This window comes from Antechinus flavipes, chromosome 4, assembly GCF_016432865.1.
Source record: "Antechinus flavipes isolate AdamAnt ecotype Samford, QLD, Australia chromosome 4, AdamAnt_v2, whole genome shotgun sequence".
NCBI lineage: Eukaryota > Metazoa > Chordata > Mammalia > Dasyuromorphia > Dasyuridae > Antechinus > Antechinus flavipes.
In genome coordinates, this window is record NC_067401.1 from 415,536,404 (window position 1) to 415,563,313 (window position 26,910).

Consider the following 26,910-nt stretch of genomic DNA (forward strand, 5'->3'; position numbering starts at 1 on the left):
CCTATATCAAACTTCTTCCTGTCTTGGGGAGGGAGAAAAGGGAAAGAGATGGAAAAAAATTTGGAGCACAAGGTTTTATAAAGATGAATATTAAAGACTGTCTTTGCATGTATTTGGAAAAATGAAATATTATTAAGAAAAAGAAAAAATATATTTACTAGTTTAATATAAGTTAAATTTTCTCTAGAAATGCCTTTTTTTCTTCTCACCTTCTCCTGCTGCAATTTCAACAGCAAACCACGTTGTCTCTTCCGGAGAGGGGGCATCTTATCATCTTCTCCTTTGTCTCGTAGATGTCTGCATATATATATATATGAATATATATTTATATGTATATGTAAACATAAATTTACTAAGACAGAATATGGTTATTAAATTTTAATTTCAAATTCAAAGATTTCTTTCCATTAATAAACTTATAGTCTAGTATACTTTTTCAAAAAGCCAATGATCCATGACTTCACCAATTGAGTAATATCCTTCAATGATGCAGATTACAATTCCGCATAAATGTTTTCATGACTCCCTGTGGTCAAAAAAAATCTTAGCACTTAGTAGCCAACCTTCTACTTGTAAGACTCTCCCACTTTAGCAAGTTTAGTGCTAAGGCAACAAATATTTAGAATCCATCAACTCTAAATCTGAATTTTTTTTTTTTTCCACCTTTGTAGACCTACCAGATCTTGAGCTACATTAGCTTCCTTAGTCTCCCAGAACCCTGGGTCACCTCCTAGTCACAATGAAACATCAAAGAAAGATTTCAGTAAAGAATAAGCTAGCATAACAGTTTCAAATTAGAGCAAGATAGATATATGTATCCATATATAAAAAAACAAAAAATCTTACAGGTAAAACTGGCATCTTAAATAGTTTGGGTAGACTGTGATAAAATCATTAATGTTGGAGTTGGAAAAGACTGAAAGTAATCTAGTACTCTGTGATAACTGATAGATAGCAACTGAATTCTCTGATGTTAAGATATGATATTCAGTCTCATAAAGCAGCCCATTTCAATTTCCTAAAATCACTAATCTGTAGAAAGTGCTTCCTCATAATTAAATTAAAAAGTTGTTTTACTTTCATTTTGACCCACTGTTTCCAGTTTTAGTCTCTGGAGCCTGACAATAAATCTAATACCATTTCCATAAATAGTACTTCAAATATCTGACAGGTATTAGTCATCCTTTTCCCAATTCCCACTCCCTATATATTCTCTTCTTCAGTTCCTTATTCCTCCTATACCATCATCTTTGTGCATCCTTGCTATTCTGGTCATCTCCCTTTAATGCCCACTTTGTCAATGTAATTAATATTTAAGACTCAGAACTAAATATAACATTTCAGAAGAGGTAAGACCAATGAAGAATATATTTTCTTCCCTTTTTCTAGATACTGTAGCTCTCTATGAGCAATCTAATACTAAATTACTTTTTTATATCCATAGGTATTTCATACCTCTTATTGGTTTTATTTGATGGTATGGATTAGCCAAATAAAAGTCCTACTTTTTTTTTTCTTATGAGAGGGAATTTACTTCTTTGAACCAAGCTAGGTGATTTAGTTTACTCATGAAATTTCATCCTGTGATCTGGTTCATTATTTCAGCTGGTTGAGAATTTTTGGGGGGAGTCAATTCTGCCATTTTAGAGTTGTCTTCAACCAAGTCACTATAAAAAGTTGACTAGGGCAAGGCCTAACATTGAGATTTGTGGTATACAAATAAAACTGTTATTAATAATCCAGATACAGTTGGTTAGTTATCAATTCACTTAAATGTATTAATTTTCAGCTCACATTTTTCCATTTCATTCACAAGTATAATTTGAGGCAGACTGTCAAATGTCTTAATGAAATCCATATAAATCATGCTTATAATCAGGAAAGAGGTACAAAAGTCAGTTTGAACCAGCTTGGGAGAAACCACTATTTCAAATTTTCAGTGATAACATTTATGCTTTAGAAATAGACAGATATTAGAAATCAGGAATTGTTTTGTTTTGTTGATGGACTAGATTTAAGAAAGGAATAATGAAAATGTTAGTAATTCAAACTAAAACAAAGTATCAGGTATACTTTTTTTTTTCCTTCAGAGAACCAGATGCTCAATATTAACTAGAACATCCTTGTCTGTATTTCTGAGGCTTAATAATTTGGTAATTATCTTAAAAAAAAAAAAAAAAAAAAAAAGAGAGAGATTGGTTTCATCTAACTTTTTCTTAGTAAATTCATATTAATTCTACATAATTACCACTTTTACAGCGCTTAGGCAGTACATGATTGCCAATTTCCTTTTTCAATAGTTCATAAGCTACTTAATAATCCATTTCAAAATTTTGCTGGGGATTATCATTACATTCATCTATGGAGATATCTAAAATTTCTAGGAGCCATCTTTTTGCAAAAATAATATTTGCCAATCTCTAATCTTTTGGCACTTGTCTTATTTCCCATTATTTCTCAAAGAATATTCAAGGAGTTAAAAGCTTATACCTGCAAATTTTTTTCAATACCATGAAATATTAATTTATATGAAATGGAAAACAATCTAATTTTAAGGCAAGCAGTGACTCTTACTATTTAATCTATCTTGACAGAAGAAAATTACATATTAAATAGATGTGTTTTCTGTCATTTTCCATTCCACCATCTATCAGAAGAGGCCCATTTCTTTCTTTCTTATTTTATATTCTAGAGACAGCCCCCAAAGCTTTAGTTATTTATTGTTTTTAACACTTTTTAAAAAGTCTGAAACTATGGATTTCATGACATTATCTTGTAGGTTTATAACTGATTCTTGGAAATGGGTGCCTCTTTCTACCTTTTGTTCATCTATTTTTAAAAATATTAATTCATAAGAGCTCCTTGTGTAACCACAAAGATTTTTTAGAATCCTGCCTTACCCTTTTCTTCCTCTCCAGAATTATTTATGATTGTGTTACTGACATTTTTGAGTATTCCTTTCCAAGACAATGGACACAGAATCTTAATTTCATTAAATTTTTTAAAGTCATAGTATAAATAGAACTTAAATAAGAATTTTAATGGGAACAACATAAAGTGGCCCAATATATATATACTTCAATTTACTCATATTAATTGTCCATGAGAACATAAGCTACATCCAATTCATCTTTTTATTCTTCTCATAGCACCCAGCACAGTGTTTTATAATCAATAGATACTGAAAGAATATATCATATTGGAAAATTCCTACCACTTATCAAAATGAATCTTAAAGATAAGGAGGGGAAAAAGAATCTAAAGTAATAAATGGCCACTAAATATGAGTTTATGCATTACTGCAGAAGCAAAAATACAATTCAGATTTTATAACTTCCAGGTAGATATTTCTTTGGGCTGGCGTCTTCCCTAGTTAGAAGTTAAGTTTCCCTAAGTTTCAATTGCATAAATATGAAAGGGAATTTTTATTACAAACCATAAAGCTAGCATTCTTAAAGAATTACTTTTTGGTTTTCAGAATGTCCTTACTTTTTTTGGTGTTCCAGCCAGGCTAGCTCTGCTTTAGCTTTCTCCTTCAGGGCTTTCTCACGGAGTCGTAATAATGAAGACTGGTGAGCTGCCCTCATTTCCTCTTCTTTCATGTACTGACGTACCATTTCCATAGTGAATTTAGAGAAACTATCTTGCCCTCCTGAGAATGGCATACTCAGTTCCTGAAATGAGGAGTTTATTTCCATTTTATCACCTTTTAAAAGCACACATAAATTTATTTTTAGATCCAAGTTAATTATAAAAATATGCAAACATACTCTTTAACCTAGAAATTCCATCAATAGACCAAGGAGGGCACTGATAAAAAGTCAAGTTGATACCCAATAGCTAAATATATTGTAGTTCATAAGTAGTATGGAATACTGTACTCTTAAGAAATTATGAATGAATAAAATAGAATGAATAAAAAAGAATGAATAGAATGAATAAACATGGAAAAACTTAAATTAACTGATGCAGAATGAAGTAAGTAGAGCCAAAAAACAATATACACTTTGGCTATAATATAAATAGAAAGAAGAACAAAATCAAAATAAATCAAAATCAATTTTCAAAATTACAAAATCCCTCCATAGATCATTAGTGGCTAGAGGTCAGGGAATGTCCCTCTAGTATCCTTAGAACTTAACATAGCATCTGCATACTTAATGAATAAATACTTACTAACAGAACAAGTATAGTTCCAAAGAAAAGAGAAGAGACTCCACTCAACTCCTTTGCAAAAGTAGAAAGTCCACAAGTGTGGAATACTGCACATATTTTTAGATTTTTAAAAATATGTTAACCATTTTGCTGATTTTTCAGTCTTTTTCTTTAAAAATATTATTTGTTAATCAATCAATATAAACATTTATTAAGTGCCTATTATATGCCAGGCAACTGTATTAAGCTCTGAGGATACAAAAAGAGGCAAAAACTAGATCCTGCTCTCAAGGAATTCACAATCTAATGATCTGCTATATGGGGACTCTCTGGGATAGGGTGACAACACTGAGGGAAATTCTAGTGATATAAAAAACAAAACATATCAAAAAAGTTTTTTAAAAGAATTTAAGGTCCTACACTCTCTGATTCTACCTTACCTTTTCAACCTTACTCATACTGCAAACTACTAACTGTTCCCTAAAGTAGACACACTATCTTATGCCTCTGAATTTTCAAAAGTGGTTAATCACAATCTTGAATTGCACCACCTCCTCATTCCTATCATGCATAATTCTTCTTTTTCTTCAAGACTAATCTTGGATGACATTCCCTTCATGAAAACTTCCCTTATTTCATATTACTAATATTCTCTCCTTCCTGAACTTACTTTGTATTTACTTATTATCTCTGTATATATTAGGTCTATATATCTCCTTTCCCAGAATTTTTGGCATCTTGCCAGTGCCTAATATAGTGTTTCACAAAGAGTATCAACATTTAGTAAGTGCTTGTATAACTATAACCTGTTGATGGAAAATTTTTACTCACCTCCATACCTGTCCCACATCTAAGTGTGATGCCAAACTCCCCTCTAATCTTGCCATGAATTTTCAGGTATACCTTTACTAATATATCTTTAGACTCAAACATCATTTACAGGCTTAACAAACATAATTTACGTGACTTATTATGCAAGACATAATTGACTTTGAATGCTGGGTAATAGCTCTCTATAGTTACAGCACAATGTTAATGGTACCAAAGACATGTATTTCCTCCCTATGTGGGACACTGATCATGAATGTATACGAATTCAGAACCATCTTGAAAACAGAAACCAATGATCACAAAAGGGACAAGGTGAGAGAATAATTATACATGAATCAATGGAAATTCACTTTTCTCCAAAATAGAGGGGAAAAAAAGTAAAATTTATCTCTAATATATCTTTCAAATACAGGCTACAATCTTAAAATCAGATCTTTTAGGAAAGAGTATGTTTATAGATGTATATAATAAAAACAAATTCTACAAAATTAGCATGTTAAAATATTAACAGGGCAAGGGAGAAAGCGGTTTTCTTTGAACATTAAACAATTTTTTGTTACATAACAAATAAGGCATTAAGGGAAAAAATTGAATAAAACAATTAATAAAAATAAAAGATAGGCAGTTGAGCTCAAGATTTCTATAGTTGAGGATAAGGCTATCAAAGATGATAACTATCACTTTTAGTCCTCTTCCCTAGTTTGTCTAATCAAAATTATTTTATATATGTTTTCTATTTACTTATTACGTACGTGTTGGTATTCATTTTTGTGTTTCTATCTTCATTGCCTTGTACAGGGTCAGGTACATAGTTCACATTCAATAAATACTCTTTAAACTAATATGAGAACATGGTATCATACAGATAATAATTACTTCTGGTTTTGTTGAAAAATATTTCATCCTACAGGTAAACCTGTTTTAAGAAAATCTTTAGTCAATTTCCTACTCATAAACACCACATAGATTTAAATATCTGCTGTATGTCTTGACTTTTTTGTCACCTGAGCCTTCTTTAGCCGCTATAATGGGAACTTCCCACCTACTAAAACTCTTCTTTCTTCTTTTTTTGGTACACATCTCGGGTAGAAGTCAGAAATTAGATTTTCTGGCACATCTTGAATTCAACATTATTCTTAGAACTACAATTCCGTTACGTTAGGGATTAAACAAATTTTGTATAGAATTTTTTAAATTGCTTGCTCTAAAATTTGAAATACTTTTGTTACAGGTTTTTTTTCCCCCTCTAAGGCAATTGGGATTAAGTGACTTGCCCAAGGTCACACAGGTAGGAAGGGTTAAGTGTCTGAGGCCAAATTTGAGCTCAGGTCTTCCTAACATCAGGGCTGGTGCTCTATCCATTGCGCCACCTAGCTGCCCCTTTTGTTAGTTTTTTTAAAAAACTAATATGAACCAATTATCTCCAAAAAATTAATAGATTTTTATTTAAATCAACTTAGGCATTTGTTGGAATCCTTACAAACTGCTAACTAATTAGAGTTGATCTAATCTTACAAGAAGATTTTGGCCAGAACCTGAAACAAAGTACTAAGTAGAACTAATTAGTACAATGCTTGTGTTTACACCTTTGTGTTCACACTTCCCTTAGAGCTCTTTGGGCCAGAGAGCACTATGGGAGAAAACCCATAATCCCATTCTCTCAGAAGATTCACATATAAGGCGAGAGAGCTATTCCAGAATACATTTTTCCACTTGGCTGGCTGGTCGCAGAGGAGAGTTCAGCTGGACTGGAGAGGAGCGACTCTGGTGCAGACAGAGAGCACTTTGCGGAATTACGCCAGAAGCCCTCTCTCCGAGGCAAGGCAGAATATATTCCACTTGGCTGGCTGGTGGCAGAAGAAGAGTTTTCAAAAGATAAAGCTACGAGTGAGAGTTCAGTGGACAACCAGATTCATCTTCATCTCACACCACTGTGGTAGGTGGCTGGGCTCCTGCACTTCCCCCACTGAGACCAAACTGGTCTGAAAGACTCACCAGAAAGTTAGCCGAGCCCCAAGAGAAGGAAACAAGAGATTCATTCCATTTTTGTGCTGGTTGGAGGCTGAAGAAAGCAGAGGCAGAGGCTAACGGACAGAACCATTGGATTTGGAGATATTCGGAGGGCCCTAAACTAAACCGGCTGTGTTTTGAGAAGAACAAGAACTCCAACATTTGAACTCCCAACAGGCATTCATAAATATTGCTATATATTTAACTCTCCAATGAGCCTGTCAAGGTAGATAATTCATCCTAAATTCACATACAGAAGTAATATAGCACCTCTGAGAAAGCTTATCCTTGAAGTACACACATAGATAAAAAGCAATTTACCTTAACAGAAGACAAAGCAGTCTTTTCTGGAGAAGGCTCCTCATCAGAATCGTCACGATGACCCCTTTTCTTTTCCATGTTAAATCGGCGATGACTCTCTGAGGGTAGTAAGGACCTAAAAGACTTTTCTTCTATTTCATCTTCTGTCATGGACTCATCAAATTTAAGGGAATACTCAGTTGCAATAGAAGTTGAGTCTTAAAAAAAAAAGGCAAAGAAAAAGTACATTTTTCCCATTCTATTACACACAATTTTCAGTAAGTCTTTAACTTGTACACAAGGCTTTGAAGCATATTTAGTTTCTTTATGGATTACAAATTATTAAAAAGGACACAACATGATGAAAAAAATGAATTCACAAATAAAAATCCCTAGAAGAAACTATTATGTGATTGAAACTTTAATGACTACAGAGCAAAGTTTTTGGAGCACATCACAGAACAGAAAAATTACCTAAAATCTTAAACTTAAATCATAAGAACATGATTGAAATAAAGACATTTTCAACTGAATAAATACCTCGTTTATTTAGATGACAAGATAATTTTCTTTCTTTTTTTTTTTTAACATAATCTTTAAAAGGGATCAGGTGAAAAGATGCTTATCTGCCCAAAATGGTTATTTGAATCATTTTTGATAGAGATCTTTCTAAAATATTCTTTATAAAATTCTCTCCCTTTTAAAATCAAATATATTGAACTTTAATTTATTTCATAATTTAATGCTATCATTATTAATACCGTGTTTCCCCGATAATAAGACCTATTCCGAAAATAAGCCCTCCCCTTACTGTGTAAGATTTCTCTAAAATAACCCCTCCCCCGAAAATAAGCCCTATTGAGATCGCTACTGTAGTGAAGGTGATCCCCTGCGCTACACGCTATATTATGGTACCCTCTGTATGCACCGTTCCCCCTTCCTCCCCAGGTGAAACACGCACGCCACGCTCCAAGCTGCATCCAATTAGAGCTGTAGCAGTGAGCGCGTCATCCTGTTCTTCCCCAGTGATTTGCTTGTTAGCACCATTGAGAGCAGTGCCGCGGAGGAGAGCTGAGGCAGGACAACATAAAAACCTGGTATGTAAGCGGAAGTGAGGGGGCATGATGGAGGATAAAAGAACTCAGGGGGCATCATGGAGGATAGAAGGAGCACTCAGGGAGCATGATGAGGTTAAAACATTATTGAGGGGCATGATGGAATGAAAAGAAGGACTGACGGTCATAATTTTATTATTCTGTCTGCACGGATCACCTGTGTTTTGGCAATTCGTTTGGATGGAAAGAAAGCCACACCTCTAATCATCAGTAAGGGCAAGAAAGATAAGATTGAACGTGTATCAGGCATTTACGTTCTTGAAACCGAAAAAGCCTGGTGTACACAAGCCGTTATAAGAAAGTGGGTTGATTTAATGCTGCCACTTGTTATGCGAGGTAACCAAAGAGGTCTGATAATCTGGGATTCAGCCAGCACTCACCCGCTAAAGAAATGAAGAACTTCTACTGGAATCCTTACAAACTGCTAACTCATTAGAATTGATCTAATTTTACAAGAAGATGTTTTGGGCAGAACCTGAAACAAGGTACTAAGTAGAACTAATTAGTACAATGCTTGTGTTTGCACCTTTACTCATTGGAGTTCACAAGTATGCCAGCTTCACAAAGTAAACTTTGTAACTTTGTGAGTTCACACCTCCCTTGAAGCTCTTTGGGCCAGAGAGCACTATGGGAGAAAATCCATAATCCCTCTCTCTCATATCCCACAATTCATCCCTCTTGTATAAAAGAAACAGACAGAGGCTCTCGGTCGGATTTCAGCGGAATTACGCCAGAAGCCCTCTCTCTGAGGGGAGGCAAGAGAGAATATTTTCCACTTAGCTGGCTGGTCGCAGAAGAGAGTTCAGCTGCATTGGAGAGGTAAACGAACAGATGGAAACTATGGGAACTCTTCAGCCTGAACTTCCATCTCCTACTCAGCTTCCTAGAGAATGGCCTCTTTGGGTTATAGACATCAAGGATTGTTTCTATTCTATTCCTCTAGACAAGGGGGGTATGAAAAGATTTGCCTTTTCAGTGCCCAGTGTTAATTTAGCTGAGCCTTATAAAAGATATGAATGGACAGTTTTGCTACAGGGAATGAAAAATAGCCCTACTATATGCCAAATGTATGCTGCTGTTGCTCTTGCTCCAGTAAGAAAAGCATTTCCAAAAGTTATGCTATTACATTATATGGATGATATATTGGGATGTGCACCTGAGGAGCAAATGTTAGAAGCATGTCTACAAAAGACCATAGAAACACTAAGATACTACAAACTTCATATCGCTACAGAAAAAACTCAAAGGCATGCTCCTTTTCAATATTTAGGATATGAAATATATCCTAAGGCACTTACACTATAAAAACTGTCTTTAAGAACAGAGAGGTTGAACACCTTAAATGATTTCCAAAAGTTAATAAGAGAGATCCAATGGATGCGTCCAGTGTTAGGTTTAACTACCAATCAATTGCAACCCCTATATTACATTTTAAGGGGAGACACTGTTTTAAATTCACCATGCCAGCTTACAAAAGAAGCTCAAGAGGCTTTGAGAGAAGTTGAACTGGCTTTATCCAATGTAGTTGAAAGAGTAACTCAAAAACCCTTGGAAATATCAGTTTTTGCTACGAAAGAAGCACCCACAGCAGTCCTTCATCAAGGAGACAGTGTGATAGAGTGGGTGAACCTCCCAGCACAACCAGAACAAAGCCTTACTCCTTACCCAGTGCTTGTGGCTAGAATTTTATTAAAGGCCATTAAGCGAGCAGTACAATTATCTGGGATAAGACCTGACAAGATATACACCTTTTATACAAATGCACAAATTAATGTATGCTGTAAAACCATCCCAGAGTGGCAAATTTTATTGGCCATGGCTCCAAATTTTGCACATGGATCTCCATTAAAGATAACCAGACTACTGCATAATTGGCAATGGATTTTTGAGGAGAAGGTTTCTAAGGTTCCTCTTAAAGGACCAACTATTTCTACAGACACAGCCAAACAAAATATTTGTGCTGTTTACTCTCATGATTTAACCGTAAAAAGAGTAGTCAGAACTCCTTTTCAGTCCACTCAGCAGAACGAATTATATGCGATCATGTTAGCTCTCACTTATTACCCAGGCGACATAAATATAATATCTGATTCCGCCTATTCAGTAGGTGTGGTACAAAGAATTGCCACAGCCCAAATAAAATTTGCAGCTTCTAATATATATCAGCTCTTTAAGGAACTTCAACAGCACGTGAGAAAGCATCCAGGAAAGATTTATATCCTGCATGTCCACTCACATAGTGGACTTCCAGGTCCTATTTTTGATGGAAATTCAAAGGCAGATAGCCTTTTAACTATGTTGGCCAGTACGCCTTTATTTCAGGAGGCCCAGGAACCCCACCTGAACAGGGACTGATTCAGATCCATCTGAACTAGATCACAACATTTTGGCACCCAACGTGGGGCTAACAGACCCCCTCAGTGGATTTCAGTGGAAAAGCTACGATCCTGATTCAAGTGGAAAAGCCTCTGATCCTGATCCAGTGGAAAAGACTCTTCAACCCAGAAATTAGGGTAAGTGTAACAAAGAAATTTTGTTAGAAGAGTTAAAGTAGAATTTCAGCTAAGATGGGACAGATGTTTAGAAAACAGCCTTCTGTTTCTGTTCAAGGAAAATGTTTAGAGAGCATTGTCAAAATTATGGAAAGCCAAGGTTTAATTATAATTTTGGAGCAGATCACTGAACTTTTAGAAATTGTTAAGTACTATGTCCTTGGTTTTCTACAGAAAAGGAATTAGATTTAGACGAATGGAAATTAATCGGAGAAAAACTGGGTGAATGCTACAGATCTAATTCAAACTCAATGCAGTGGACATTAGAAAGAGAGGATCTTTTTTATAATAGAAATGGACCTGACTCAATTTCCAAAGACATAATTAATACATATAATGTAATACAATTGGCTATAAGAAGTTATTTAAGTGATAAAATGAAGAAAAGGAAAGTACAGGAGGAAGAAGTGCCAACTTTACTAGGTGAAAAGGAGGACGAATCAGATGAGAATGGAGTTAATTACAATTCTGAGTGTGATACTTCACAGCAGGAGGAATTAGGTAATTCTACATCTCATGACCCTCCCCCCTCAATTAACTCTTCATGGGTGGAACAAGGGGGAGGGAGAGAGACAGAAACACAGTCAGCTTCTCCTGTAAAGCAGAATTTGAAAGCATTCATTAAAGCAAAAAATGAAGAAGATATATCTGATTTTATAAACGCATATCCTGTGATTGAAAAGATCGACTCTTCAGGTCAAAAAGAGAGAAGATACACTCCTTTTAATTTGGGAAAAATTAAAGATTTGAAAAAGGGTTGCACTCTTTATGGGGCTACATTATCTTATGTGAAGATGTTACTAGATAATTTGTCTTATGAAATCCTAACCCCGAATGACTGGAAATCCATAGCGAGAATATGTCTAGAACCGGGACAAAATTTATTATGGCTTTCAGAGTTTCATGAATTATGTAGGATTCAAGCCCAACGCAATAGGCAAACAGGAACTATTAGACAAATCACTTTTGACCAACTAGCTGGTCAAGGTCAGTATGCAGAGAGTTCAGAACAGATTTATTATCTCATAACAGTGTATGAGCAAATTTCTAAGGCTGCAATAAAAGCTTGGAATTCTCTCCCTAGACAGAAAGATGGAAATAATGCTTTCACAAAAATAGAGCAGGGTCCCAATGAACCTTTTGCAGATTTTGTGGGACGATTGCAAACAGCTGTAATAAGAACCATTGGAAATAATGCTGCCACAGAAATAATGACTAGACATTTGGCTAAGGAAAATGCCAATGAGGTTTGCAAAAGAATTATATGGGGGCTAAACAAAGATGCTCCTTTGGAGGAGATCATAAGACGCTGTGCCACAGTGGGCACAAATGCTTATTATGCCCAAACTATGATGAACATGGAAAGACAAGGTCCTTCTTGGCAAAGGAATTCTAGAGAAACTCGTCGATGTTTTCAGTGCGGAAAAGTTGGACATCTGAGAGCTCACTGTAGATATGGAGATAGAGTGAGAAGACAGGGTGAGAGAAAACCCAAAACCCCATGTCCAAAATGTAACCGAGGCTTTCACTGGGCCTCTAAATGTATATTGACCCAGAGGAATGAGAGGCAGGACCCAGCTCCAAAGTATCAATCAAAGGACAGGTGGGGCATGATAGCAGCTGAGGTTACACCCAGAGAGACTTTAGAAATTCAGAACTCTGATGTCATCAACCAACAGAAAAGCAATCAGGATTACAGTTGGGAAGAATACAAGTCTTTTAAGACAACAAGGCAGTATCCAGTGCAAACAACTCCAATGTAATTATCAGATAATGATGAGAAATCCGAAAAGTGGTAAATAGAAGGGAATTAAATAGATTAACTGCTTGGGGAAGAGGATCTGCTTTCCACAGATGGAGAAAGAATCAGATGGCTGACAATGAGACTGTTAAAAAGACTTTTAAAATCTTCAGGAATCATTGGATTTCCTAACACAAGATGAAACTGTTTTAGTTCTTGAAAAACCAGCAAGAATCATTGGATTCCTTAAGATGAAAAATTGTTGATGAGACTTTTTGCAGTACTTTCAGTTCATGCTGGCACATGAACTAATGGACAATGGATTCCTTATGGACTGTTTCTAGGACTTATGGACATGTGTAAAATTTCAGGATGATTCATGTTATTTGTTACATTACTACTAGCCTGTGTTATATTGCTATGTGCTTATGTAAATTATGTATAATGTCTCTCATATTGATGGATTTATGTATAGCATGTATATCTGTTACAAAATTCTGGCCCATATTGATGGATTTATGTGTACCTCTTCAGAAACCTGCTAATCTGATTTGACTTCCTATTTCCTTTGGTGTTTTCATCTTCCTTCCTGAGGTGTCAGGGAAGGCGTGATCACCTTTTTTGGAGGGTTCTCACCTCCTTGAGAAATCAGGGAGGTCATGACTACCCTATGTTCTAAAACAAAAGAAAGGGGGAGATGTTGGAATCTTTACAAACTGCTAACTAATTAGAGTTGATCTAATCTTACAAGAAGATGTTTTGGGCAGAACCTGAAACAAGGTACTAAGTAGAACTAATTAGTACAATGCTTGTGTTTGCACCTTTACGCATTGGAGTTCACAAGTATGCCAGCTTCACAAAGTAAACTTTGTAACTTTGGGAATTCACACCTCCCTTAAAGCTCTTAGGGCCAGAGAGCACTATGGGAGAAAACCCATAATCCCATTCTCTCAGAAGATTCACATATAAGGCCAATGAAGAGAGAGCTATTCCAGAATATATTTTCCACTTGGCTGGCTGGTCGCGGAAGAGAGTTCAGCTGGATTGGAGAGGAGGACTGTGGTGCAGACAGAGAGCATCTTGAGAGATTTCACCAGAATGACATGAAGAGTGGAGCTGGCTGGAGGCTGAAGAAAGCAGAGGCAGAGGCTGAAGGACAGAATCCTTGGATTTGGCAACATTCGGAGGGAGCTCTTGGAACCAAGCAGAGAGATAGACCTCTAAGCTAACCAGGCTATATTGGAGATAATAAAAGATCTGAACTTTTATCACCTGGCTGTGTTTTGAGAAGAAAAAGCTCACCACAAACTTCCTTGCAGAGAGAAGAATAGATCAAGTAATGATTCCTGCAGGAATGACTGCCTATCTCCAGACCCTTGATATTGCAATAAACAAGCCATTCAAGGACCATTTGCGCATGGAAGTCAATGACTACATTGAAAATAGAATGGAAAGAAATCAGCGTGGAATCTTTGTGAAGCCCTGTCTGCAAGAAGTCGTGACTTGTGAAGAAGTCATGGGATAAAATTACTGACAGCTGTGTCGCCAAGGCACTACGAGCAGGTTACCTGGACAAGACATGTTCATTTAAAGAGCGTTATATTGCTGGACATGACAGATTGGGTCCACTTCTGAAGGAAATAGAGGTGCAAGACATCCAGGATGGAATTCAGGGTATGGACACTTATGACGATGTTGTTGAAGAAGATGACACGATCATTATTGAATAAAGGTATTTTTTTTGGTTCACATTTACCTGTTTATTAAAATTGCTGTCAATGTTCATTAAAATAAGCCCACCCCTGAAAATAAGCCCTCTGATGGTTTTCTGTCCAAAATTTTTTTTGATAAGACAGTGTCTTATTATCGGGGAAATACGGTAAGTACTATATTTGATATATTGTGACATGCACTGCCTTTGGAAGTTAACATAGTGGCTAGAACAGAATGTCCTTACAGTAAATGTTCCCAAACCACCAAATTATATTTAATTCCTGCTTTGAATTTCATATCAGGCTGTTAAGTTATTACAGCCATAGTCAATTTTTGTTGTTTCACAGCATCTCTCATATACATCCCTTTTTCTTCACTCATACAACGACCATTCTAGTACAATACTAGATCCTCTCATAAAACATAACCAGATCCTCTCACCTGAACTACTGCAATAGCTTTTTAATTAAACTCTCTGATTCATTCCAATCCATTCTCAACTTAGTTGCTAAAGTGATTTTCCTAACACTTGGGTCTGACCATGTCCCTGACCATGACCTTCTCTTCAAAGACCTTCAGATTAAAATACAAAGTTAATTCTCTTTACAACCATGCCCTTTTGTACCTTTTAATAAGTTCTTCTATTTTATTTTTTATTCCCTTCCATGTACTTTTACAATACAGATACAATAGTGTAGCTGCTATCTCCTGATATGCTAAGCACATTTTCCCCTTCTCAGTGACTGGAATATACTCATTTCTGACCTATGCTTCTTCAAGATAAGGCTCAAATCTCACTTTCTGCAGAAGCTTTCCTATTCCTTCCAACTTATTTCACTGAAGCAGGGGTATAGATCTTTGTAAATAGTTTTTTTTTTTTTTGTTTTGTTTTTTAAACAACATGTTATAATAAGCTTCTTGAGGACAGGGACAATGCTTTTGCTTCTCTCTGCATCCCCAGTATAGTGCCTGGCATCTTAAAGGAGGCACTTTGCATATGCTTGTTGAGTGGAGCAGCACATTTGGATCCTTTTGGACTCCTTAGTTCATATTATTTTTGGAGGGATGAGAGTGCTAGAAATCTTACTTACCAGAATAGAGCATGTCATATACACAATTTTTCAGTATTTTTCCAGTAATTTTCATCATCAAATATTAAAGCATATTATCAGTTTGTCAACATACACTATCCTTCTAGTAATTATCAGTTTTGAATTTTATATGTAGCACAATATTTTTAGTAAGCAATGAATATGATATCAGAATTTGGATCACAGTTTCACGATGTATTTGTTCTATGTTCTTGGGGCAAATTAAAGAGTATTGAATTTTTATAGATTAAACAAACTTTTAAGATAATCTAGACCAATTTTATGATAACACACAAGAAAACTGAAGTTGAAGATGAGAAAAGCAAATTACCCAAGGTCATTTAATAGGTCAGCACCAGCCCTCATATAAGACCATGTCCAGTTCTTTTTCTCTATCCCAGATGTTCACTGATGCTACATAACTTTCAGGACTTTCATTTCCTCATATGAAAAATCAGGATAATAAAATAATAAAACCATCCCTCAAAGGGTTGTAAGCAAGAGCCATGAGATGACTGATGTGATTGAGGCACAAAATACTCTTTACAATCACTACGAAATAAAGCATAATAGTTTCCAACTGTCAGTGGAGCCAAGATGGAGGAGAGTAGACAGGTTTTTGGTATGCGTTCTTCTTGATTCCCTCAGAACATCACCAGATCAAGTCTCTGAATGAGTTTTGGAGTGAAAGAACCCACAAAGATTAGAGTGTAACAAATTTCCAGCAGGAGGTATTTTGGAAGAACTTCAGGAAAGGTCTGTCTCAATTAGGGTGGGGTAAAGCAACCCAGTGCAAGGACTCAGGGTGCAGAGGCCTCTTTGCATGGACTGGGAAAATCAACTGGGAGCCTCTTAGCCAAAATACAACATAAGATGTCCTGGTTCAGAAGCCAATGGATCAGCAGACTAAGTATGAGACCTCCACCGCAACTACAGATAGCAAAGAGTGAGCCCCTGAATCCAGGATAATGCAGGACTTGGCCAAGCTCACCCAACACTGGAAGTTAGCCAGCAGCACAGGCCCCTGGGCAGTGTGAAGTCACTGTCACTTGTAGGAGAAGCTTGGGACAAACTATCCTGTGCCCTAAGATCAGACCTCAACCTTTAACAAAATGAGCAAAAAAGCAAAAAGAGCTCTGATTATGCATAAACAGCTATTATGGAGACAGAAAAGAACAGACCTCAAATGCTGAGGACACTAAAGGCAAAACATCTCTAGATGAAGTCTCAAGGGGCTTTTTTTTTGTTGAGTTGATCTCCAACTCAAAAGACTCTCTTAGAAGAAATCAAAAAGGATCTTAAAAGAGAGTTAAACGAAAAATGGGTAAAGGAAATGACAGCTTAACAGGAGAATTAGGAAAAGGAAATACAGAAACCAGGTGAAGACAACTCCTTAAAAAATAGATCTAAAGAAACAAAAAAAGAAAACAACTACTTGAAAAACAAAATTGGTGAAATGGAAAAGGAGAACTCTCTAAAACATATAATTGGTGAAATGGAAAAAAAATTTAATGAACAAAATATTTAATTTAAAAGTTCAAATGGCCAAATGCAAAAGGAGATAAAAAAAGCTAACTGAAGAAAAGAATTCACTAAAAATTAAAACTGAACAAATGGGAGTGAATGACTCAAAGAGACATTAAGAGTAAATCAAACAAACAATTGTGCAACACTTTCCACACAAAGGAAGCAAGATCTAAACAACTGGAAGAATATCAAGTGCTCATGGGTAGGTTGAGATAATATAACAAAAATGATAATTCTACTTATTCGATGTCAGACATATCAAATGGCCAAGAAATTACAGAGATAGGAAAAAATAGTAACAAATTTCATCTGGAAGAACAAAAGGACAAGAATTTCAATGGAATTTTAAAAAGTAAATGCTGCTGACCTAGATGTACCAGACCTAAAACTGTATTATAAAGCAGCGGTCAAATACTTTTGTTACTGGCTAAGAAATAGAGTAGTCAATCAGGGGAATAAGTTAGATTCACAAAACATAATAGTCAATGGCTATAGTTTATCAAGTGTTTAATAAACCCAAAGACCCTCGCTTCTAGGATAAGAACTCACCATTTGACAAAAATTGCTGGGAAAATTGTAAAATAATATGACAAACACTAGGCATTGACCAATACCGAACACCCTATACCAAGATAAGGTTGAAATGGTTTAATGATTTAGACATAAAGAACAAAGGATAGTTTACCTCTCAGATCTGTGGAGAAGAAAGGAATTTTTCTACAAACAAAATCAATGCACAAAAGATTACAAGAGAAGCAGAAAACTAAGGAAAAAATTTTACATCAAGTGTTCTGATCAAGGCTTCATTTCTAAGATATGCAGAGAAATGACTCAAATTTATAATACTAGTCATTCTCCAATTGATAGTCAAAGGACACGAATAGACAATTTTCAGATGAAGAAATTAAAAACATGTCTAGTCACATGAAAAAATGCTCTAAATCACTATTCATCAAAAAAATGGAAATTAAAACAACTCTGAGGTACTAATACATACCTCTCAGGCTGATTAAGATGATAAGAAAAAATAATGATAAATGTTAGAGGGGATGTGGGAAACTGGGATACTAATATATTGGTGGTAGAATTGTGAACTGATCCAACTCTTCTGGAGAGCAATATGGACCTATGTCCAAAGGACTATCAAACTATGCATACAGCAGTGTCTCTATTGGGACTGTATTGCAGAGATCATACAAAAGGGAAAAGGACCTATGTGTGTAAAAATATTTGTAACAGCCCTTTTTGTAGTGGCAAGGAACAGAAACTGAGTGGGTGCCTATTAGTCGGAGAATGGCTACATAAGTTATGGTATATTAATATAATAGAATATTATTGTTCTATAAGAAATGATCAGCAGGATGATTTCAAAAAGGCCTGGTGAAAATTCCATGAGCTGATGCTAAGTGAGTAGAACCAAGAGAACATTGTACACAACAAGAACAAAATTACACAATGATCAATTCTGATGAACATGGTTGTTTTCAACAAGGTAATTCAGGCCTATTCCAATAAACTTGTACTGAAAAGAGCCATCTGTAGCCTGAAAAAGGACTGTCAGGACTGAATGTGGATCACAACATAGTATTTTCACTTTTTTTGTGGTTTGCTTTCTTTTTACTTTTTTTTTTTCCCTTTTTTTTTTTTTTTCTTTTTTTGATCTGATTTTTCTTGTGCAGCTTGATAAAATGTGGAAATGTTTAGAAGAAATTGCACATGCTTAAGATATTGGATTACTTGCTATCTAAAGGAGGGGATGGGTAAAAGGGAAGGAGTAAAAACCTACTAGCACAAGGTTTTGCAAGAGTGAATACTAAAAACTATGCATATATTTTGAAAATAAAAAGCTGAAAAAATAGTTTTCAACTATCATATTATTCCTATATATAATTCTTTAATAAATTTTTACAGCAATAGAATTTAAACACTAATTTTAAAGGATCAGCAATGTGCATAAAACAAAACATTTGAATTTTATTTTCTTTGAAGAATTAAAGGAAATAAAAGTCCAAATCAGAATTCCCTGCTCATGACAATTTATTCTAAATTAAAGATATGTCACCACTGCCTCTTCCATTACAAATTTCTCTTCTAATTAAATCAGACCAAACAGGAATAACTTGAAAAGTGGGCTCTCTTTTTGCACTCCTTGAATTCTACAGTGATTCAGAAATAATCAACTGCAGGAAAGAAATATACTAAAATGTCATCTGCTATTCCCTGGATTATCACATACAAATGTTACTTCGGTATACTTATTTAAAAATAAGTCATGGAACAGAGAGTATTAACACTCCAGGTTAATTCTAGAAGCCATTACTTTGTCTTAGTTTTCTTAGTTATCATTACCTTCCATTCAGGATTTTTTAAAACTGATGTTTCATTGTTTAAATAGAAATGAAAAATTAATTTAGTGACTTTGGCTCATATAAAAGTAATTCAAATTTAGTCCATATGGTTATTTGGACAATTAATACTAGGATTTTTATTATTTATTAAATAGAATTATAATGTGATCTTTCTTGTCTGATAATATTAACTATCCATATAAACTCCCAATTCCTGCCTTTGACTCATAATACAGAACTGTAGGTTAAACGACTGAATATTTTAATATAGTCTATCCCTTTGATTTCTCCCTAGAAAAACTAATTGGCTATATCTGACCAACACTGGATCAAAACCATGAATTTACTCCACATTAGCATCAAACTCTAATCAAATGAAGTAACACATCCAGGTAAAAATGAAAGCAATATCTAACTTCCTCTCCAAGGGTTTAAGAAGGCTGAGAATAAAAAAATAACTCAAAGATTTAGTGGTAAAGAACAAATGAAAGTTACCTTTCTCATCAGGCAATGATGGAATGCTATCACTCTGAAGAGAATCATCCACAGCAGTATGAACTTGTTCTTCAATAGGACTCTCTGTCTTTTCAGAAGCAGGTTTCTTTTCATTTTCCTTTATCAACAGAACTGAAGGGCTTTCCTGGAGGCTGTTACTGCTTCTGCTCCAAAAATTTTTATGTCAGGAAAATTAATAAGTAAACAAAATGCAAGTTAATTAATGATGACCTTGACTTCTGAAAATATAAAATGAAGAAAAAATACAAAATTCCAAATTTCAAAAATTACAGTGCCTTTTTTCCTCCTAACAGATTGAAAGGAAGTTGTCTAAGTCAGCTAATGAAATCCAATAATTTATTAAGCACCTGCTGTGTACTAGAGATACAAAGAAATAAAAATGAAAAGTAATCCTATTTTCCAGGAGTTGAACAATCCTGGAAAATAAAGATTTAAGATTATGGGAATAAAGAGGGTAATTTCTCACTAAAGCAATAAACAAGGAAATAATCATGTGAATAACTTTTCAAGATATTAGGAAAAATAATTCATGGATTATAAAATTTTTCTACTATAACTGTCATCATGGAGATAAATAGGCTTTGCTTGACTTGTAGAAAAAAGGGCATTCTATAATTGTACCATATAGGATTTCTGTGTAGATCAAAGCAGTATATATATATTACTTTTTAAACTTTATATAGCTAATAAATATAAATAACATTTTTATTATGATTTTTATTACAGGGAAAATTATAAAAGCAAGTATAAAAGTTAGGACTAAAATTCTTCCTATGATTTAATGGTAATTCCACATTCCTTTTTATGCCTGTTGTTGTTGTCGAGTCGCTTTAGTCAAGTCCAACTCTTCCTGACTACATTTTGGGTTTTCTTGTTAATACTGGAATAGGTTGCCATTTACTTCTCTAGGTTCTATAGATGAAGAAATTAAGGCTAAGAGAGTTAAGGGACTTGCCCAGGATCACACAGTGAGGAAATTTCTGAGGAAATATTTCAACCCAGGAATATAAGTCTTCCATACTCCACGCCTTATATTCTGTTCACTACCTAGCTGCCCTTTTGTTGTCTAGTAATCAAGTAAACACATAAAGATATGAATCTAACTACTATATTTTAAATAGAAGTTTAAATATTAGGGGAAGAAACAACTACTTTCACAGGCAAATATTTAAATTAGATTAATGAAAATATGTGTTTCAATGAAAGTATGATTTCACTCATCTAAGTTCTCCCTTGAATAGCAACTCCTATCTGCCTTCTCATCCTGGGCAACTCCTATGCATATCTTCCCAGAAGTACTCTATAGGGCACCAGTTAAATTTTGGAAATCTTCTTCTAGATCTCTTGACATAGCAGAGATGTCAGTAGAAACACAGGTTGCCCATCTGTCATTGTGTTCTCAGAATTAGAAGACAGAGGCCATCTAGTCCAACACTATGCTCAGGATCCAGTTGGCTGGGAATTGGGAGGCAATTTGTTATTCCCCTAGGTGACAAACCTTGAAATTACCAATGAAAGAAATCAAAATCTGAATAGATAATATGTTGTAAATATATCAATGCCCTGTGTGATATTCTTTACACAGTTCTTGGTGTACTTCCTTGACAATGTTATAGTTTATTATTATCCAGAAAGAGATGTTGCTTTATTGCCTTTGGAGAAGAAAGTAGGATGTGATTTTCAGCAACACAGGAACAATGGGGTAACACTGGCGTTTAAAATATGATCCCTTCCTTCAGGGAGAGCTCAGGGCCATTAACAGTACAGTACAATTTCCCAAAAGCAACCCAGTTCAAATTCTTCCTCTATTTAATTCTGAGAACAAGTCAATTTTCACTTACAGTATTTATTCATGATAACTGAATGAATAAAGCATTTATAAGGTCTCATAATATGTAAGACCCTGAGCTAAGTGCTATAAATACACACAGAAAAGTAAAAATGTTCTTGTTCTCAAGGAGTTCACATTCTAAATGGGGAGACAACACAAATGGAAGGTTTCAGTTGCAAGTCAGATAAAAAGGTCTAACAACTGCAGCAGATATTAATGCCTTAGCTTCAATGTTACTATAAAAATCAAGTCAATTTCTAATATTGAACCATTGGACAGTAACAAGAACTTTAGTGATAATAGCTTTCAGTCTTGTGGATCTTCAATGGATATGGCTATAGTAGATGAAGGAGCAATAGACAGGCTGCATCCCTATAAGAGTTACTTTTCAATATGGTGGCTGAGAGTATTGGGCTGTGCTGAGTTATTCTAAGTGAGGCAGTTGGTGAGGATGGCTGTTCTCTTCTCCACAGTAGTTCCTTCCCTGAATGAGGGCCATAAAGATTACTCTGGAAGCAAGATTGGGGATCTGGGAAATGCTGACACTCTCAGAACTCCTGGGTTTATCTGCCTGTCAGAAGCAATTAGTCAACTGCTATTACTGGTATTGGAGAATAAAATGAGTCTCTCCTCCAAAATGATTTCTCCCTTAAATAATGGCTATGGGAGCTGGGCTGGAAAATCTGGTTCTTGGGGGACATTGCTATTTCCAAGACTCTTATGCTCAAAGTCATGTTTTGATCAGGAATTGAAGGCAGATGGTCAAGATGGTGGTAGAGCTTCACTTTCTGAGTACATATTTCCTATCTCTCCTTAATATACTACATATGTATATTATGTATGGACCAGCTCCATAAGATCTCCTGGGAGCTCTCTTCTCCCCTTCTCTACATCTCAAAATGCTTTTACATCATTCCCTATTTTCTCCTTCCCAAATCCTACCTTTAAGAGATGATCCTTTTCTTTGACAAGGATCATACTTCGGTCTGTCAATCAATAACTTAATCAGTTAACTAGCATTCATTAGGAGCCTACTTTGTGCTAGGCACTATACTAAGTCCTGGGGATACAAAGGCAATAAAACAGGCTGTTTTCAAGGAAGTCCAATTCTAATGGGGAAGACAACAAGCAAATAACTAGGTCCAAAACAGATATACTCAGAATAAACTGGGGGCAATCTCAGAGGATATAAGATAGTAAGATTAAGAACTGAGAAAGACTTCTTGAAGGAGGGACTTAGCTAAGACTCCATTGTGGGGGAAATGAAGTATTTGGTTCAAAAACTGGCCAGGAAGCAAGCATCACTGGATCACAGAGTAGATATAGTGAAATAAGATATAAGAAGACAGCACATATTAGGAGTACACAGGTTAAGAAGAGCTTTGGAAGGCAGAGGAATTTTTATTTGATCTTGGGATTATTATGGAATTTCTACCTGATGCCTTTCCAGACTACTCCACATTTATTTTACTTATACTTATATATGTATATGCTGCTCCTCTGTAAGTTTTTTGAGGGTAGAGACGGTTTCATTTTGGTCTTTGTGTCACCATTAGCTGGCACCAGGGTCCTTAACCAATTTTTGTTGACTGGCTGAAAGAATGCCCTGTTTATGTTTAGACATTAGTGTAAAGGGCAGAACTCTAGAGAAGTATACTTGAAAGAAGATGTTAACTCAGTGGAATTGATAAGACAATGGTTATCTAATTTAACATGGTGATTAATAGTTCTCTAGTTCAGTATGATTGATTTAATCTGAAAACAAGATGTTAACTCAGTAGAATTAAGATAATGATTCTCTAGTTTACATGTATTTAGTATAGTTCTACAAGTTGACATCTATTCTACAAGATTGACACCTATGATGATGTACTTATAATAGAGATTTTTATCATCCTTTGGGAATTTCTGTATTATATTACTATGTGCTTGTGTAATATCCACATGTTGATAGATTTATGTATACCTGTTTCAAGTGAGACCCTTCAGAAACCCACTAATCTGGTTTGATTCCCCATTTCCCTTTGGTGTTTTCACCTCCCTTCCTGAGAGATCAGAGAGAGTGTGATCACCTCCTTTTTGGGGTTCTCACCTCCCTGAGAAGTCAGGGAGAGCGTGACCACCTATATTCTAAAATAAAAGAAAGCGGGAGATGTGGAATTATAATACAATGGTTATCTAGTTTAGCATGGTGATTAATAGTTCTCTAGTTCAGTATGATTGATTTAATCATAAAACAAGATATTAACTTAGAATTAAGATAATGATTCCCTATATTACATGTACTTAGTACAGTTCTACAAGTTGACATCTATTCTACAAAATTGACCATCTATGATTATGTACTTATAATAGAGTACACAAGAACCAACAAGGACTGGAAGAGAGACATTCCATCTCCCACCATTGTAGTGGCTGGCATGTCCTCCTTCATTTCTCTACTGAGACCAAGGCCTCTTTGAAGGCCCTCCATAAAGCTAACCAAGCCCTAGGTGAAAGAGACAATAAAGACTTTGGACTTTATCCCTGACTATTCTTGTGGTGATTATTCTGCTGAAAGCAAGGATGGTCCCAAGACCTCCAGAAAGCTAACCAGAATATCACACATTAGTCTTTAGTCAATTGGGGTTTTTTGAGCAGGTAATTTGAACAAACACTTTTGAGTTATCAGTTATTATGACTCTCATTTAAGAGATTAGAAAGTAATGGGAATTGATATAATTAGTTTGATGTTAATGTAAATGAGAGTATCTTGATTTTTATCATCCTTCGGGAATTTCTTTTCTATTTGGACTCTACAATGGAAATCCTTCATGACAATGGGAAACAGCTTTGATGAGCATATATTTATTGTGTTATGCCTTATTTGAAATTTTAAAATCAAAATGTCAATTACATATGCTCTTACATCTTTCAAAGAACCATACATGATTTTAATGAATTCATAGAAGACACTTTGTTGACAAGCCTTTCAGGCAGCATTCTGTTCTACCCAATTAAAGAAATGACTTTTTTATATTCAGGAAATAAAATGCATTTTTAATTATCTGTATCTTTAAGTGGATAACTATAAAGATGTGCTATATGCTATGAAGTGTAATCTGCAAAGGTCTGTATGTTCCCTTTTTAAAGCTTCAACAACAATATCCAAACATTAGAATGTAGAATACTCTCATCATCAAGATTTACTGAAATGAGATATATATGGAATCACTTATGGATTTTATTAACATTTTCTTTATGAGTAATATCTTAAGATCTTTGGTTTTTTTCCCCAAGCCGAAGACACTTGACACTCAAAAAATTGTGCTAACTCAGGCAAAGGCTTCTCTGTATATACTTTGTCTGATCCAGTGGCTCTTCCTACTTCCATATTCAGCACAGGATTGTGATGTTACACAACAAAGTTTAAGTCTCATCTCTGACTGGTTGTGGCATCCTAAATAAGTAATTTAATCCTTCAGCATCCTAGGCAATTCTCTAAGACTATAAATTGGTAAGCAGATGGCAATATTCATTGGTAGAAGAAGTTGCCTCATTAGGAGTTTCCTAAATAATGAAATCACAAGGCCACCCTATGATCATTATTTAATTTATATGTTATGATATGGATTATAAAATAAAGCTGAATATTTTCCTTTACCTCTGATCATGAGTCTTATTTTTTGAGGCTTCTGAATAACTATCAAAAGATGGAGAATACTTTTGATTCTTTGAATCAGATGTCTCTTCTTTACTCTGAGAAAGTAAAACAGATTCACTTTTCCTGTCAAAAAGAAATAGGAATAAAAAAATCTTTAGGAAGAAAAAGGTTTTTTAATATTGTTTAAAAGTAGAATGAAATTAAAAGATCATAAAAAATGAACTGCACACACAAGATAGAATGACCATAAAAATATAGAATAGTTTAATATTTTTGGTCACATATCAATAACATGAGCTTACTATTTTATCTATTTTTCTAAAATATTTTAAAGACTTAAGTTATCTGAAAATTTCCTAAAATGTAACACTTGACAAACAAAAACATCCAGCTAATAACCAGACAAAATAACCAGATAAATCTATAATATGACAGCTCATATATCTAAGATATTGGAAACATTTATGCTCATTCTAAAATATATTTTTGTCTTGACATTTAATTTTTATCTTATTTTTTCTCAATTACATATAAACTTTAAATAAATTAGTTATTTAAAATTTTTAAAGTCCAAATTTTCATTCTCCTTCAGAAGAAAAGCAATTTGATATAGATTATATAAGTGTAGTCATAAAACATTTTCATATTAGTCACATTGCAAAATACAGAACAAAAAATCCACAAGAATAATAAAGTTTAAAAAGTGCCTAGCATATTATACAACTGATCATGATCTAAAATGAATTTATAAAATGGAAAGTATTCACAAACTGCCTTCATTTCAGCTATTTTAAAGAAATTAATGATTTCCAATAGCAACAAGATTTTTGAAAAATTAATAGAGTAAATAATATTACCTGTCTGTATCAGTTCTGGCTCTCAACTGTTTCATGAACTCTGAATGCTGTTGCCGCTGGTGATCAATAAGAGCTGTAATTGGTGCTGCTGTAGCTGTGACAGCATCTGATATTTGGTTTCGTGCCAATTCTGTCATCTAAACATGGGATCATAAAACAAAGAGTAAAATACAGATAGCTGTGACAATATTATAATAAAATTATATCACATCTCTTAAGGAAAGTGGTATGGTAAAGTCATCTACTAGCTAACTGTGCAACTAAGGAACAAGACATTTAAACTCTCTCAGTGCTAGTGTCTTTGTCAATTGATCTACCATCTAGTTCTGAATCTAAGATCTTATGAGTTAAATTCTGCCTGATGCATAAAACCCTACGTTAACAGAGTTAGAAATGATATTTTCTTCCCCTGATTTCTTATCATAATTATCTATCTTATCATTAGCAAATAATCACAAGCTGTCTTAAGAAAAGGTGTTGCTTCTATAGCTCAGAAATACATCCTTTCAGTCTGCAACCTAGAAGTCATCCTGGCCTCATCACGGTCTCTCACCATGCCCCTCCATATTCAAGCTGTTGTCAAGACCTACAAATTTAACATTTGAAACATTTCTCCAATATATCCCTTTCTCTGCTCAGAGGAAGAAAGAGAAAAGTCCTCAGTTGAGAGGATGGAGGAA

At 34.9% G+C, this 26,910-nt stretch overlaps 1 protein-coding gene across 1 annotated transcript in view; it reads right to left on the reverse strand.

Moving 5' to 3' along the window:
• The window catches only part of CEP350 (centrosomal protein 350), a 178,223-nt gene that overhangs the window by 66,684 nt on the left and 84,629 nt on the right, over nucleotides 1-26,910 (reverse strand). The window contains exons 20-25 of the mRNA XM_051998844.1: nucleotides 26,231-26,367; nucleotides 25,374-25,496; nucleotides 19,879-20,042; nucleotides 7,318-7,514; nucleotides 3,490-3,674; nucleotides 210-297 (exon numbers count right to left, since the gene is read on the reverse strand). Of these exons, the coding sequence (XP_051854804.1) occupies nucleotides 210-297; nucleotides 3,490-3,674; nucleotides 7,318-7,514; nucleotides 19,879-20,042; nucleotides 25,374-25,496; nucleotides 26,231-26,367 (894 nt within the window). The remainder of the gene's footprint in view (nucleotides 1-209; nucleotides 298-3,489; nucleotides 3,675-7,317; nucleotides 7,515-19,878; nucleotides 20,043-25,373; nucleotides 25,497-26,230; nucleotides 26,368-26,910) is intronic.